The 15102-nt window shown below is 37.3% G+C and overlaps 4 protein-coding genes and 1 long non-coding RNA gene across 5 annotated transcripts; 2 read left to right on the top strand and 3 right to left on the bottom strand.

Annotated features, from left to right (window-relative positions):
* Positions 1–130: 130 nt before the first annotated feature.
* Positions 131–5820, bottom strand: LOC113668965 (uncharacterized). The gene is made up of 3 exons (XM_027184944.2): positions 5516–5820; positions 3778–3848; positions 131–755 (listed from the first exon to the last, which is right to left on the bottom strand). Exons 1-3 carry the CDS (start codon positions 5742–5744, stop codon positions 630–632), a joined length of 426 nt encoding a protein of 141 aa, XP_027040745.2. The 5' UTR covers positions 5745–5820; the 3' UTR covers positions 131–629.
* LOC113668964 (uncharacterized) lies at positions 762–3761 on the bottom strand. Its single transcript, XM_027184942.2, has one exon. It carries the CDS (start codon positions 3004–3006, stop codon positions 2215–2217), a length of 792 nt encoding a protein of 263 aa, XP_027040743.2. The 5' UTR covers positions 3007–3761; the 3' UTR covers positions 762–2214.
* Positions 5821–5957: 137 nt separating the features above from the next.
* LOC149037877 (uncharacterized) lies at positions 5958–11900 on the top strand. Its single transcript, XR_016180843.1, has 2 exons — positions 5958–6142; positions 11616–11900. It is a non-coding gene; the product is annotated as an uncharacterized LOC149037877 (long non-coding RNA).
* LOC149037879 (uncharacterized) lies at positions 6997–9160 on the top strand. The gene has a single exon (XM_089186530.1). The coding sequence runs from the start codon at positions 7075–7077 to the stop codon at positions 8572–8574; it is 1500 nt and encodes a 499-aa protein (XP_089042656.1). The 5' UTR covers positions 6997–7074; the 3' UTR covers positions 8575–9160.
* On the bottom strand, positions 8612–11295 carry LOC149037878 (uncharacterized). Its single transcript, XM_089186529.1, has 2 exons — positions 11048–11295; positions 8612–10844 (listed from the first exon to the last, which is right to left on the bottom strand). Exons 1-2 carry the CDS (start codon positions 11254–11256, stop codon positions 9221–9223), a joined length of 1833 nt encoding a protein of 610 aa, XP_089042655.1. The 5' UTR covers positions 11257–11295; the 3' UTR covers positions 8612–9220.
* Positions 11901–15102: the final 3202 nt, after the last annotated feature.

Genomic DNA, 15102 nt, shown 5'->3' with positions numbered 1-15102 from the left:
TTCTTTATGGCTTTGATAAACTTTCTCTAAAAAATGTGCGCGAAACTAAAACGTCACAACCGTGTTAACAACTATTGAGAGAGTTGAGCCTCAAACTCCCAAGATTTCGTCGGTAATTCTAGCACTTTACTGCCTACCTCACAATTTATTTGATGTTAGTTTGGAATTGGATCAACCAATAATCCCCTAATTAATATTTTTCTTTATTCTCGTTACTTGTCTGCTTGATATTGTACTGATAATGTAAGGAGAAATTCTGTCTTGGTCACTAGTAGAACGTAAAGGGTTATATCTTATTTTTATATCTGCATGATTCAAGTTTGCCCCACTTGAAGCCTCGTATCCGATGAAGCTAGGTCAATATAGGACTACAGTCGAATCCCCATAACTCGAATCTTCAAAGGATATTGAAAAAGGTTAGAGTTCTTTGGGGTGAAAACAAAGGAATTGAACGGAAATAGGGAAAAACGGTGTTTACTGTTTGTTTGTTTGTTTTGGTTTTTTTTTCTATTTATACAATATACTTATTAATCAAATCTAATTATAGAGAAGTCGAGCGAAAATGTCAATTAACGTTAAATTGTTGCAGAAATCACAAAGTAACGTAAATTTCTCGGACTGCAGTTTCATTAAAAATCCCTCAAAATGACCCCTTTTTTTTCTTCAAACTCTTCGTTGCTTAACGCACCACGTTCCTTAAGATCGTGCAACTCTCTGACAAGTTGCAAAATCTTTGCGCGTGCTTCTTGTGTAGCCTGCAATACAAGAAACAGATATTAGGTACGATGATGTAATCGTAAGATAAAAATCATTATTGCTACTTGTATTAAATCGTTTCAATTTTTTTTTCAACGGATCTACTTTTTTGCCGTTTCCTCTAAAGCCTAGTACTCATCATGTCCGAAGCCGAGATCGAGACGTCCGGGTACGCATGGAATGATGCACTAACCGCTATCCTTCTTAAGGCAGCCAGCTCGCTTACGAGTAACGTGGTCATGCAAAGAGGGCGTCCAGCTAAAGTTACAAAGTTTGCAAGGGAGGCTTACTGATCCCTAGCAAAAGGATCTAATCCTACCACGAACTGCTGGCAGCCTTGCAGTCACATGCTGCTCGTCACATAAGGTTGAACTTTCGTAACGCAACACATGACAGCCTCATTCAAAGCCTGTCAAGTGATGCGGTAATATCAGCTTTTTATCGTTCCACCAAAATTATTATTATTATTGCACAATTTATTTGAATTTTTTATTTCATTCAAAACTGATACACTTGTTATTAATGGCGAACAGCTTGATAATGGAGATCGAAGTTGAAGAAACAACGGAAGGTAGATAAAGAAAAGCAAGTAAGAAAGTACAGCAGCAAAATAGGTAGTTGTAAAGATTTCAAGTCAGTATTTTTTCATCACTTAATGGAGAAAATACAGTCTGAAGTACTACTGTTCTCGGTTACAGACGTCACTGTGATTCTCAAAGCCAGATACCCTATTCACACCAGAAAAAACATGTTAAGCTAAACCGGATTTAACTGAATGGAAATAAGTAACAGAGAGATGAAAAACTTAATTTTTCATCGGTTTCAAGTGGCCACTAACTTGTTATAAACAATGTCCAAAAATTTCAGCGGCGGTCAAAAAAATCGGTTTTAACAGCTTTTTAATGAAGAAAACAAAGCTTAGCCATGTTAAAGCACCTTTAAACATGTTTAAGATTTGGTTTGAGTTGGGCCTTAGTCGAGAAGAGTGATTTTTTAAGGCAAGCTGGTGAAAATAATGGATAAAAATACAGCGCTCTATTTTATGTTAATAGAGGAACATGATTTCATCGTCTTTTAGTATTCACACAAGATGACTAAATGAACTTGTGGTAGGTTTCTATATTGCAGACTGTTAAAGCATCAAAATAGAGAAATCTGTCGGGTTTTAACCCAATCACCTCGGTCCTCTAGCAAACATGCATATTGTACATTTACCCATTTCTGCTTTTTTTTGAAATTCAAAGAATTTTCTTGGCAGAAACACAATACTGGGCTACTTGAAAGTTTTAATATAACTAAATGAAGAACACTTACCGAGATGTTGTATGAATTTCCTGTGTGTTAATTTTTGCCGTCATTTTAAAATGATGTCTAGCGTGAAATCAAACCAATCTCGGCTTTCAAACGCTTTTCTTTTGATTTTTAGCGATTTTTTTCTCAGCTTTATTATCTGCTTCGTCAAAAAATTTCTTCTCTTGGTTGTTTTACATCATTTGGACTCATAAAAGAATACATGTAAACTGGAAACATTGACAACAAAACAAACAGCTCTGCATGTAGACAGCTCATTCGACATAAATGATTGGTCATAGAGATATCACTGTCCTCGTTGAAATACAAAATTCCATCAATGACTATTAAACCATAAAGTAAAAATAACGAGACAGCAGTGTCCGAGAGTAAGAAAGAGTAACGTTTTATATATTCTTTCATGGTGTTCTTGGCACAATCCTTCTTTGCTGCTCTTTTACAAGAACGGAAAACACGATACCACGATCCGAAGAAGATAACAGTTGAAGGAGCGTAAAACATTGTCATTTCACTCTTTAAAATAGCCAGTTCGTCGTCTGTTTTGGCGAGATGTGGACTAAAACAGTTCCCAGTTTGACAGAGTTCAAATTTACGTCCATAGTACACCAACAATATAGACGAAACTAAAACAAAAATTGCAACGTTCGTTTTAGACTTGAGGCGTTGTTCCATAGTTCTTCCCAATGATGTCGATAAAACCAGCGTGGCTAGTAAGTAATTCGAAAAGAAAGACAAACTGTTCGCTAAAACAATCCAAAAATGTTGCCGTGAGAACTCAACTGCCGCATGTGCCATGATATTCCACGTGTTCAGAGACAACTGCACTAAAAGAATTCTGTTTAGCCTGTGAGGCGTCGACCACGAAAAATAAACCCAGAAAAACAAGATAGCATTGTTGACAAGGCCACAGACATACAGAAGAAAAATTATGGAGGTCATTGGAGCTGTTCAACACACTCAAAGCTCCTAAATCCATTCAGAAACCTTTACATGCGATTTGCATGATAAACATGTAATATTGAAATGTTTGGAAAATTTGCATGATGCATGCAGTAATGTATCGATATCAAACGATATTCGTTCCTGCAAAAAATTAAGAACCTCTTTATACTGCTCCTTATGCCGAAAAAGCCAAAGAATCTAAATTTACACGAATTTGAGAAATAAGAACAAAAGTTAAAGAAGAAAAGAATGTTTCCTCTTATAATTTGCCAAGTTTCGATCTTATCAAACTTTTTTATATTGTTTATAATTTGAAATGCTCACATTTTAAGGAAATCTTTCCCTATAATAGAAAATACGCGTAAATATTGCTGAGATTATCGAAGGTAACGGTGCTTGCTGATTTTTTTTTTTTTTTAACGGTCCTTAATTAATAAAAATTACATTTAAGTGCAACAAATATTTATCTCTGTTTGTCTAAGATATTTTTTAAGCACCCAACTACTGTCAGCGGAGAAAACCAGAAAAGATAATCACGAGAAACTAAGCGAATACCAAAGACATGATGAAGCGGAACAAGCTGAAAATTTCCGAGGAGTTGGAGAGAACTAAAAATAGAAACAAACAGTCTGCATGAAGCGCATGAATATGCGAGTGATCAATTTGCGACAACATAAGTTTTGCATCTGACTAGCTGATTAGAAAGTTTAGTGTTTCAGTTGAAAAAAAGAGGAAAACCGGCAATCTAACTGTCACTTTCTTACTTACCATTGGCTGATTTTGACCTTGATCTGTGCCTGTGACCTCATTGGTGTTAACTTTATCGGCTTGTTGATTTCCTGCTCGAAATTTTCAGAAAGGAGAGTTTGTCGTTTTAGAGATAAAACCTTCATCGAGGACGTACAATGAGAAAACCTTCTTTTTAGAATGCTTTCTTCTAAAGATTCCTGAACAAGAGATTTGTTCGTTTGCACGCCCCCTTCAGTCATATGTTTAGAGTAATGTTTTAGTTCAGTTCAGAGTGTTCCGTTATCTACCTCGCTGTGCGCCTGATCGCCCATGTTGATTTAACAATAGGATATGATGTAATCATTTCGAATGTACTAGACTGTTTTGCATGTCTACATAAATCAAGCCTATATCAAGATGTTGCTTTAACCGGTAAGAAAATAGACTGAGCTACGTGTTCCAGATCTAGACTATATAGGTGACTTCATTTCTACGACATGAACCACCAGGGATTAGGAAGGCCGTGCGCCATGCGCGTATGGCGCATATAGCTACGAAATGTCCCATTATAAAAATACTTACCGGGCCTGTGATACGCCCTGACCGCACAAAGCTAGTGAAATACAAACTATTTTGTGAAAAGGATTGTAATTTGTAAAAGTTTCACTTTGGTGAGACATAAACAAGCGAAAAACTACGGTGCCTTCGCTCGTTTGATCACGCTCGCTTTATTCTTGTTCCCAGATTCTGGACTCGGACTTTGCATGCAAACGAGGCTATTGCTCGGAGTTCCATGTGCTTTCGTTTTCGAGCAGAGTTCGAGCGTTTTCGTCGCTTTGAATGTATTTGCATCGATTAGCCTCATGCCTCCGAAAAAAATCTTGAGATTGGACAGCTCGCAGAGAACGTTGTCTACATTTTTCAACACAACAGCGGAGCAGAATCGTGATACTGTGAGCGAAAACGACCGTGAAACGGACGAAACAGATATAGGTATAGACTGTAATACACAAGCAATAAACCTTTGTTAAAATTTTTACTGGCCCATTTATTTACCCTAATGGCCCAAACGTTTTATAAATGGCCCATAACTTTCCAATGATAGGGGTCATAGGCTCATTTGCCTGTTAAACCTTCCTAATCCCTGAACCACACTTTAAGGCTGTGGAATCTAGGCTATTAAAACAATTAAAGCAAACCGTCTAAGATCGCGTTGAATAAATTTTATGCAAGAGTTCAGGAGGCATAACGACGAATTGGTTTGCTAAGGTTGGTCAGACTCGGTTTAATTTATGAATGACCGTTAAGATTTCTTGATTTTTGGCGGTTGCCTATGGGTACGTTTTTGACGGTTTGAAGGTTGATGGTACAGCTAAACGATTATTTCTTGCCCAGCCTTTTCAGCCGAACTCAAGAAGACGCCGAATATTTCACATTATTTAACCTCCAATAAGCAAATGATTACTATAGTTAACTTACATTTCATTTAGCCGGACTTAATCGAAATATAAGTCCCATTTTGTATCATTCTTTTTAGGCAATATTGCAGGAAGAATTATTAGCATCCAATTATAAAAATAATTTGAGACAAGACTCATCGATGGCTAAACAGAAAACAAAGAATGCAGATGGGTTTCAAAATAAGCCGACGAGCTTGGTAGGAAGGGAAAATCTGAGTGAGGATTCAAACAAAAGCACTTTCGATATCGCGTTTCATTTAGAGTCCTTGTTTCTATGTAGACGGTGTACTACTCCTATAGAAAGTGCCAGTACTCACCTTCATTGCATTTATCGTTAGGCACTTCGGTTTTGACGAAGATAACTTCGTCGTCTTGGGATTGTGTTTTCTTCGACGTTCGAGGTATGAGGCTACATTTTGAACACTTGCAGTTTTTAAATGGACAAAAAGCCTTATGACCTTTTAAGGTGGAATTAGTGTCATGACATTTACATCTTCTACAGTATTTTGGCAAAGTTGGTGCCTTCCTAATGTCTTGACTTGACATTTTTCTGAATTAAGGGAAAACGTTCTGTAACTGAAAGCGACGTTCAACCGCTTTTGCATTAACTTTGAAAAATTGCGCGATGACTTTGACCTCTTCGGAAATGCTCAGATTACATCCGATCGCTCTGAAATTTCGGCTGTAGCATGTGAACATTCTAAGCCAATCACATGGCGAGTTTTAGCTCCGAATTATCAAACGTGACCTCGGGAGCCCGATCCGAATATTATTTGCGTACGATTTCAGTCTGCGATAATGGCGTCCGATGCGAAACGCTAGAGATACAGCGTAGCTAAGGCTTTAGAGGTGGTTTTTGACGATGGAAGTGAGCATGGTGGTATCTCTAGTGGTGAGGAATCCGAATTAGATAGAAAACTGGAAAATCCTAGCGAAGAATCTAGGTAAGTAATCTGTAAACATTCTTGCGATATTTAAATGCGTGACGCATGCGGTGTTGAAACATTTACTTTTACTTTTCGCGCAGGAATCCTTGTTTTTTGCCTTGAGACAAACCTGTAAACGTATATTTGGGAATGAAAAGCAACATATATTATGATCAAACATGATTTTTGAGCGACAGAGAAAATAATCTTCAATGGAATGTTAGAACGCAACGACCTAAATTATCAGCCGATGGCAGATACGACGCAGTGTCCGTCCGAACTAAATCAAATAAAATCTTTTGTTTTTAAAACGATAGTTGAATATATATCGACCTGTACATTATCTTATATGTTTTTTAGGCTTTTTAGATGTGGTTCTACTTGTTACATGCTGAAAATTCACAAAAGAAACAAATTATGCTCAAGAATGAGTGGAATGATATAAAATGACAGTTTCCGGTTTCACTTCTGAATTGTTTACTCTTGAAAATACTGGTGGTGCATTGCAAGTGAAAATCTTTTGATATATGTTGCGCTTTATGTATTTTGAGGTTGATTATCTCATTTGTCCCTGTTTCAAGGCAAAATTTCAGAAGTCAGACAAAGAAATATAGTTCCAATGGTTGCACTGTAGACTTCAAGAGGGATCAGTAAATTTGGGCTTGGGGTGATGATGAGGTCAGACTAATTAGTCAGTGTGTCAATCAGTGTTCACTAGATATGTGTAACACATCTCAGATTTGTTATCTTCCAACCAGAATTATGGAGATGTTGCCCATATAACAAGGAACCTCTTAAGTTAATTTTTGCCTCATTACTTTGTATTATTTGGGTATCACTTAATTCCCCATGTTCTAAACGAGTCAGGGATTGGGTTCGAGTTGGGACCGCAAAGCATCTATGGATTGATTGAAGGGACAGACGAGTCATATTTACAAAGTAATTCTGAAATGCCTCACTATAATTGTTGCGTTCCTGGCTGTACAAACAGCTTTAGGAACGCTTCACATCTGCATTTCTACAGATTACCGAAAGATGAGTTTACCAGAAAGCAATACAAAGTCATTTTGAAGAATGATTCGCTAAAATTGGACTCCACAAATACTCGAATTTGCTCAGACCATTTCGAAGGTGGCGAGAAACTCAGTCGAGCTCATCTGCCGACTATATTTCCTTGGAAAAAGGCAGAAAGCACTAGACGACAGCTAAAAAGAGTCATCAGCTTCGAAGAAAATCTGGCAATTCAGGAAGCAAAAAAGAAGAAGAGGGAGGAAAAGAAAGACATGGCACAAGCATCAGTGACAGTCGAACATGAGAACAATCGTGAGACACAAACATCTCTCACAGGATTGGAAATCGAAACAATGTTAAAGGAGTTGCAAAAGCTTAAAAAGGACATCAGTGAATTGACAAATGAAAAGAATCAGCTGCTGGAGAAAAATGCCAAGTTGAGTGAAGAAAATGCAAACCTACTCGAGGCAAACTTAAAACTCGAGCAAGAAACAAAAAGACTAAGACACTCTCTTGAAAACTTTCGTTTCGATATTGAGAAATATAAAGACAATGCTGAAGACATTGCCTTTTATACTGGTTTACCAGACTATAATGCACTGCTGATATGTTTCGACATGGTTAAAGATGCAGCAGAGCATATTGAATATGAACATGAACGAACGCACCCAGGAATTCAGTGTGGCAGACCTCGATGTTTAACCAAGTTCCAAGAGTTTACTTTGACACTAGTGAGATTAAGGCTTGGATTGCTGGAAAAGGACCTTGCTCATCGGTTTAGTGTCTCAAGACCCCTTGTATCCAAAGTTTCAAGGGCCTGGACGAGATTTCTGAGGGGACAGTTTGAGCCACTTATTACTATTCCACCCAGGGAAGTTCTCAAACTTTACATGCCTGACATTTTCAAATCCTTCTATCCAGACTGTGTCATTATTGTGGACTGTACAGAGTTTGAGATGGAGAAACCTTCAGCACTTAATTCTCAATCTGCTTGCTACTCGTCATACAAGTCTAGAACGACGATGAAAGCCTTGCTTGGTATAACACCCAGTGGTGCTTTATGTTTTGTCAGTGAGCTATTTCCTGGTTCAACTTCTGACAAGGAAATAACAGCTCAAAGTGGACTGTTGGACAAGTTACAACCTTATGATCAAGTTATGGCAGACAAAGGGTTCAACTGCACTGATGAGCTTGCTTCTGTGGGAGCAGAACTGATTAGACCAGCATTTTTGGTTAAAGATACACAATTCTCAAAAGAAGAAACCAACCACAACAAGATTGTTGCCAGTTTGAGAGTACATGTTGAGCGATTGATGGAGAGAATAAAGAATTGGCACATCTTTGACCACCGAATTCCAATTACTCTTGCCCCCATAGCATCTGATATGTTATTTGTAGTGGCTGGACTTTCTAATTTTTACCCTCCTTTGATTAATTAAAATTTATGTGAATATAAAGCAACATTTTAATACTTAACAATGGTATGGATTTATGTTTTATTGCCTTGCATTAAAATAGCATTGATAAACTAGTGTTTGATAATGTATTATGATATTGCCATCATACCACTGGACTGTAACCAGACTGGTTATAAGTCATTACAATAATCCAAGCACACTACACATGTAGTTAGTAAATATTTTACTCAGTCAAATATGAACATAACTGTGTACAATGTATAAAAATACTGAGTTAATGTGTATAGACAAAACAGATCGCTGTTTCTTTCAAGACAAAGTTTATCTAATCTTAGCTATAGCAAATACCTATAGGGTGGTTTTTAAAAAACCTGTGAAACAATTAATACTATTTACTTTCTAATAGTGCCAGTATTAAACAATAGAAACAAAAGCATTTAAGCAGAAAAGCACTAAACATGTACAAAACTTAGTACGTGTTTCACAGGCTTTTGAAAACCATTCTACCTTCACAAATATATTGTTTACACTCTGATAGTACTAAAAAGTGTGCAACATAATTTGGGCAAACCACTAATTCCCATTAAATTTTGATTTGCCTATTTCATTGTATAGTTTTCTTAAATTACACACTTTTACTGAAATGAACACATTGATTTTGACTGTTTTAAACTGAACGAGCATTCAATTTAGGAATTCCATACTTGACTCTAGGATACACAAGTTCTGGAACAATCCAGTCATTAAAAAAGGATTCTAGCTTGGGCAAAATAGACTTCCAGCGGTCTATTGAAAAATGTACTCTTTCACAAAACAGTGAATCACAGCCTGAACCCTTTACAACAAAATCTGTCCACTTTCTTCCAGTAACAAACATTTGCTGATGGACTTGGTAGAAGTATTTGTGTTTGTCATTTAATCTCAATGCATTACTGTTCTTTTTGCAAATGCTCTTGCGTAACAATGCCTTTTCTAGTGTTTCATCCTTTGATGTCTGGACATACTTAACTTCTATAAGTCCCTCTGAATCAGAGGCTGATGGATCATGTACAAGGCCATCGGGGCTAGCACCAAGGTAACCATGTTCTTTTGAAACAAAAAACCCACATTTTGAGACTGTTATGCCTTCATCTCCTTGACTTTGCTTGAGAAGCTTGTAATCATTGATAATCTGGTCTTCCATTTTCAGTCCTTCCTCCATTGACTTACTTTGATAGGCCTTGTTGTAACCAAGTATATCTTTAATTATCTTAGTAGGGGACGTACTTTCTCTCTGTACAGCTACACGGTAACATTTTGTGGCAGTAATCCTTGGTTGTCTGTGGCGATGCCATAATTCAGTGTTTGATTGACCTCTAGTTTGTTCCTCAATATCTTGCCTTTGTAAATCATCAACCATAAGATTTCTCTTTGCTTTTTCGAACTTTTCTTTTAGCTCTTTTGCTGACACGGGATGACATTTGACTGGTGAAAGCAGAGAATCCTTTACATCCTGAAGTTTCTTTACTTCCTGAGGCAGTATATGTGTCCAAGCTACAGTGTTTCCTGATACCCTCTGGTACTCCTTCATCATTTCAAAAAACCTTGACTTGTTTTCATCGCGACAAGCATTTTGGTTTGCATTTACTGGAGAGTGATGAAGCTTACGTATCTTCTTCTCTTTCGTGTAGTCGTGCTTCACAAAAGTCATCTCATTTATGGGCTGTATTGCACCTTTTCTCTTTCGTGGCACATTCCACTTGCATGGTTTGGAGGTGCATGACTCATCAGACTCATCCAGTTTTTCCCTTACTTTACAATAGTTTTCTAAAGCAAAAAGTGTTGATGCAACATGGTTACATCTCCCATCTATGCCAGCAGGGCATTTGCAGTGGGCTCTTAGCATCTTTCCAAGTGAACTAATAACTAAGTAGCATGTATAAACTTTGTCCTTTTTCATAGATGGGAGGACTTGGCTTTTGATGTAGTGCTTGCCATTTTGTTGTAGGTGGCCTATGTACAGGACATGACCAGATTTAAAAAAGTTGAATCCTTTAACAAGTGGCTTAGCAGTGGAGAGCTGCTTTTTACATTCTACACCTTCGATCATAAATCTCCACACAGTTCCAAATGATATTTTTGGTAGTGCCTTTATATCTGGTTGGAATCCTTCTTTTGGGAATGAATCCTTTACTTCAGGCTCTTGATTCTCAAGTACGCCAAGTTGAGCTTTTTTCCGTAACAAATTGACGCCGCCATCCGGATCACGCAAGTATTTAACATCAAATCCATGCTTGATGTAGTCGTGTACTCTATAAGTCAAAATTAGAGCACTCATAAGTACGAGAGGACTTTATTAAATTCGAAAATTTCGATTATATTAAATTTTTACTCTTAGGAAATTTTAATAATAATTCTGAAAAGGCATATAATTACAAATAAAGTTGTTATAAATAAAAATAACTTATTGCGTGTAAAGGTTCTTAGTTTAAAAGTTGCCAGCTTCGATACGAACCTCGACACTAAAGCTTTCTTTGTTCCCGTCGTTTTTGCACCTCTGCAAAGCAGCCACCTCTTCAACTGGACAACGCTACATTTTTCAACAGAATCCCTTGGAAGTTTTGCCCCAGGAATATCTTCCTGAGTTAGTTTAACAGTTAGTTTGGCTTTGCTCTCGCTTTCAGCCATATTGATTTGGAAAATCTGTCCCTTCAAACAATCCATAGATGCTTTGCGGTCCCAATTCGGACCCAATCCCCAACTCGTTTAGAACATGGGGAATTCACAGTTCAAATTTTGATGATATTTTATGCTAATTAATGTTAGTTTGAAAGTTTTGTAGTTTTGTTAGTTTGAAAGTTTTGTAGTTTTGTTTCCTTTTTCTTGGAGAGGAAACATGCATTTCAGGAAAGCTTATTTACTGCTGTTTCAAGTGAGGTATAGCTTACTTCCCTTGTGTAAATACTTGGTGAGGAATAAATTTTTCAATAATAATAATAATTTTCAATAATCTGGGTCAATTTTTTTGGTTTTTTGGGTACAGTTTGGAAAAAAATTCTAATTCCGTATTTGTTCTTTTTCAGCCAGAGTCTCTGGATGTCTTGCCCATAAGATAAGGAATATTTTATCTAAGAAATGTTTCCTTTTAACTCCAATCCATTCAGGCTCAGGCTGTTTCAAAGTCAAAAGTTGTACAATAATTTATGCAAATTGATGCCATTTTCTTAGCATGATTTAAAATCCATGGATTTTTGGAGGCAAAATATATTTTTTTCTGAAAAGCTAATTTTGTCCTCTTTCAAATGAGATATAGCACTTATCACTAGTGTAGATACTGTTGACAAAAAAAATAAAAGAAAAAAGGTTACCATCATTTGTCATTTTTTTAGCCTACTATAAAGAGTGGGTCGTGAAATGTAAATTGTCGGTTCAGCAACTACGGACTTTTTAGATTATCAGGCGCGCCAACTTCACGCTTCGTTACAATACACTGCTACTTTTAAGTTGCTAGCCAAAACGAGAAATCACGTGAACTTTGTTTTCGTCTTCTTCCGTTTGCCTCCCTCTACTCGAACTCGCTTCAAATGACTCTCAAGCCTGGCTATTGACGAAATTTTTCCTGAATTGTTGTTATGTTGTACAGCAGGCATGCAATGAGAATTCTTTTAGACAGGCTTTTGTTAACAATTAAATCACTTGCTCGAGAAATTAGCATTCGCGTTATTGAAGTTTAAAGCCGTGTAATCTTACGTTATTATATATGTATGGAATTTTTTTATTTATCTTAAGGACAGAGGGGTACCATGTTTAGTATTTTTATCTTTGACACGTAAAACTATTGCTTAACCCTCGGCAGGCCTCAGCGAAACCAACGCCATCAGACATTTTTTAGATTCCAATTTCTCGACGCGGGTCTTGTTGAACTTTTTGAAAATATTATCGTTAAAACGTTTCACATACTCTCTTATTTTAACTCACGAACAGGAGGAACAAAAAAAAAAGAGAAATACTGATTATTTTTCTTTAAACAAGAGAACAAGAGATGAATCAGACACCACTCCTGAATATCTTTTAGCGCCGTTTTCAAAATACTGCTTCCATAATAAGCGCAGCATGACAGCTGTCATTCTTTACGGTCTGTTATTCATGCCCCAGAGTTAAAATATTTATACGAGCGGCCTCCCACTCAGTCGTTAAGTACACACGAGGGACCTTAAGATAGCAGGACGGGAGGAACCAGGACGGCTACCGGAAGTAAATTCGTATTAGCAAGCATGCGCACGAGAGCTCCTGTACCGCGTGTTTGCCGTTGTAGTCTCGTTGACGATGCCATTTAATGAGTTCCGCCGTCGTGGCGAGAACGTGAGTATTTTGTGTCTTGTTTTGGCTTGAAAAACGTTGTAGCTGATTTTATTTTCAGATATACTGATGGTGATGTTTATAAACATCATATTTTTCGTGTTTTTATCGTAAATGACTTCAAATAAAAAAATGTTTTTAAATGTATTCATTGTGTATTTGTTTGTTGTTTCAGTCGCCACTACGGAAGCTCCCGCGCAAACGTTAACGACTGCGAAGGAAAGTAAATCAGTGTAAATATGAAAAGTTGAAGAATTCTTATAGTAATCAATTGGTCATATCGATTGGAGAGAAGAAAACAGAAGGATAAACTGATGTTAAGTAAAATTTAGACAACTCGATAATTGTTGTTTACCTCTTGTTGAGTTGTACTGTAATTAAACATTTCAGTCCGGCACGGCTGTGCTGGAGCGGCGCCTGGTCGCCTCAGGCGACTAACATTTGGTCTCGGGCGACTGAAAAAGAAAAGCAGTCGCCCGTCCGGGCGCATAGATTTCGGCTTGTGTGAAAATCCGAAACGAAACCAGCAAACGTATAGAAACGGAACGGAACGCTTTTTCTGCTCTGTTAGTTTCGCACTAGTACTAGAAACAAAATTATAACAAAAACAAGATCTTTTGCCACCAAACCCTTTTCTTTGCATTCTTTTTTTCTTCTTTATAGTAAAATAAAGCCGGAGATATTTCAAAACCGAAGTAAGACCGAGGCTGTGTTTTTCTATAAGCGATCTTAATTTGCATTATACTATATAACAGATAATAAACAACTTAAGTCATGTGCACCCACAATGCACTGTACACAGCCTTTCTGTATCGCGCTATGTTCTATGCATTTGATCAGCTTAGCTGCTGTTGAACATGATCTTGCACTGGAACGTGATAACGACGGAGAGTGTGGAGAATCTTTCTATACGAGGCGACAGAGAATATTAGGAAGGTATTAGAACTATACTTAGCTTATACTTCTACCCCAAAAGGTTATCAGGGGATCTAGAACATGACGAAAAGTAGCGAACCAGACAATAAAAAAGGTAGCTACAGCGACATAATGCTTTTCAAAGTTATAGTTTGTCTGTATCTCTGTAACAACAGGGCGAGAAGTCTGTCCACACTTATGGCCGTCATTTAAAAAAAAGACACTTCAATTAATGCATAACTTGATATGAAGCCACCGTCCCTTGCGTATCGAGACTCCGGTTTTCGTTTTTAAGTTGCAGCGAGAGGCTGAGTACCGAGGCCAAACAACAGATCAGTTGCTGCCACACAACGATACAAGAGTTTGAACGGTGGATGGAGGGATGATTCCTTTTGAAGGGCAAGAGAATTGAATTGAATTGAATTTAAAAATTAATTTCCTGATCCTATCCCAATACATTAAGCTATTCGATTTAAACGTATGATCAAAGTTGTAAATTTGTTTTTTTAAGAATATTGAAATCATCAAGCCTCAGCTTTTTTCTTTCCGTTTCTTACACAGCCAGAATTGTAAATGAATCAGTTACAGATGGAAGGTATTACGCTACAGTGAAACCCTTTGCCGCCCTTTCTTTTTCATTCTCTTCTATTCTGACAGTTTTAAAGTGTATTAATAATGGGAATAGACCGAGTGGAGTCCAATTCGGTCTGTAATCACGAGTATGATTACAAACAGAATTGGATGATTTAAGGTCCTGTTACTAATTCATCAAAACTATGACAAAATTTGAGGAAGCAACTAGACATCGGCCATACGTTTTCATAAAAACAACAGCAACAACAATAACAACAGTTGACACGGCGAAGTATTAGACAAATGCGCGCGCACATGACGCGTTCTGTAGAGATGACTTGTTAACTGTCCTTTTTAACTGTCCTACTGTATTGTCCAATTTCAAGGCTCTTACTTGTTGTAGAAGACACGTTATTAGGCTATTGTTTTCATTGTTTTCTTATTCCCGGTTGTGATGAAATGCTATTGTGACGTTACTATGTGTTCTACACCAAGTTAGAGCCAATTTCAAGCATGACGCGTATACCGTCCTATTAGCACTAAAAGCGGGTTTGTGATCACAAATCACGCTCGAGAATTTTGTTAGAGTTCTGATTAATGGATGAATTGTATTCATACAAGGAGAATGTTCGCAAAAAAGACGCGACTTTCAAAGATGCATCATTGATTAGACTATGTCTTCGTTACATGTGGGTGATAGTCTGCTTTTGAAAACACGATACA

Source organism: Pocillopora damicornis, chromosome 11 (genome assembly GCF_964200805.1).
Source record: "Pocillopora damicornis chromosome 11, jaPocDami1.2, whole genome shotgun sequence".
In the NCBI taxonomy this organism is placed as follows: Eukaryota; Metazoa; Cnidaria; class Anthozoa; order Scleractinia; family Pocilloporidae; genus Pocillopora; species Pocillopora damicornis.
This window is presented reverse-complemented; position numbering and strand designations above follow the sequence as displayed.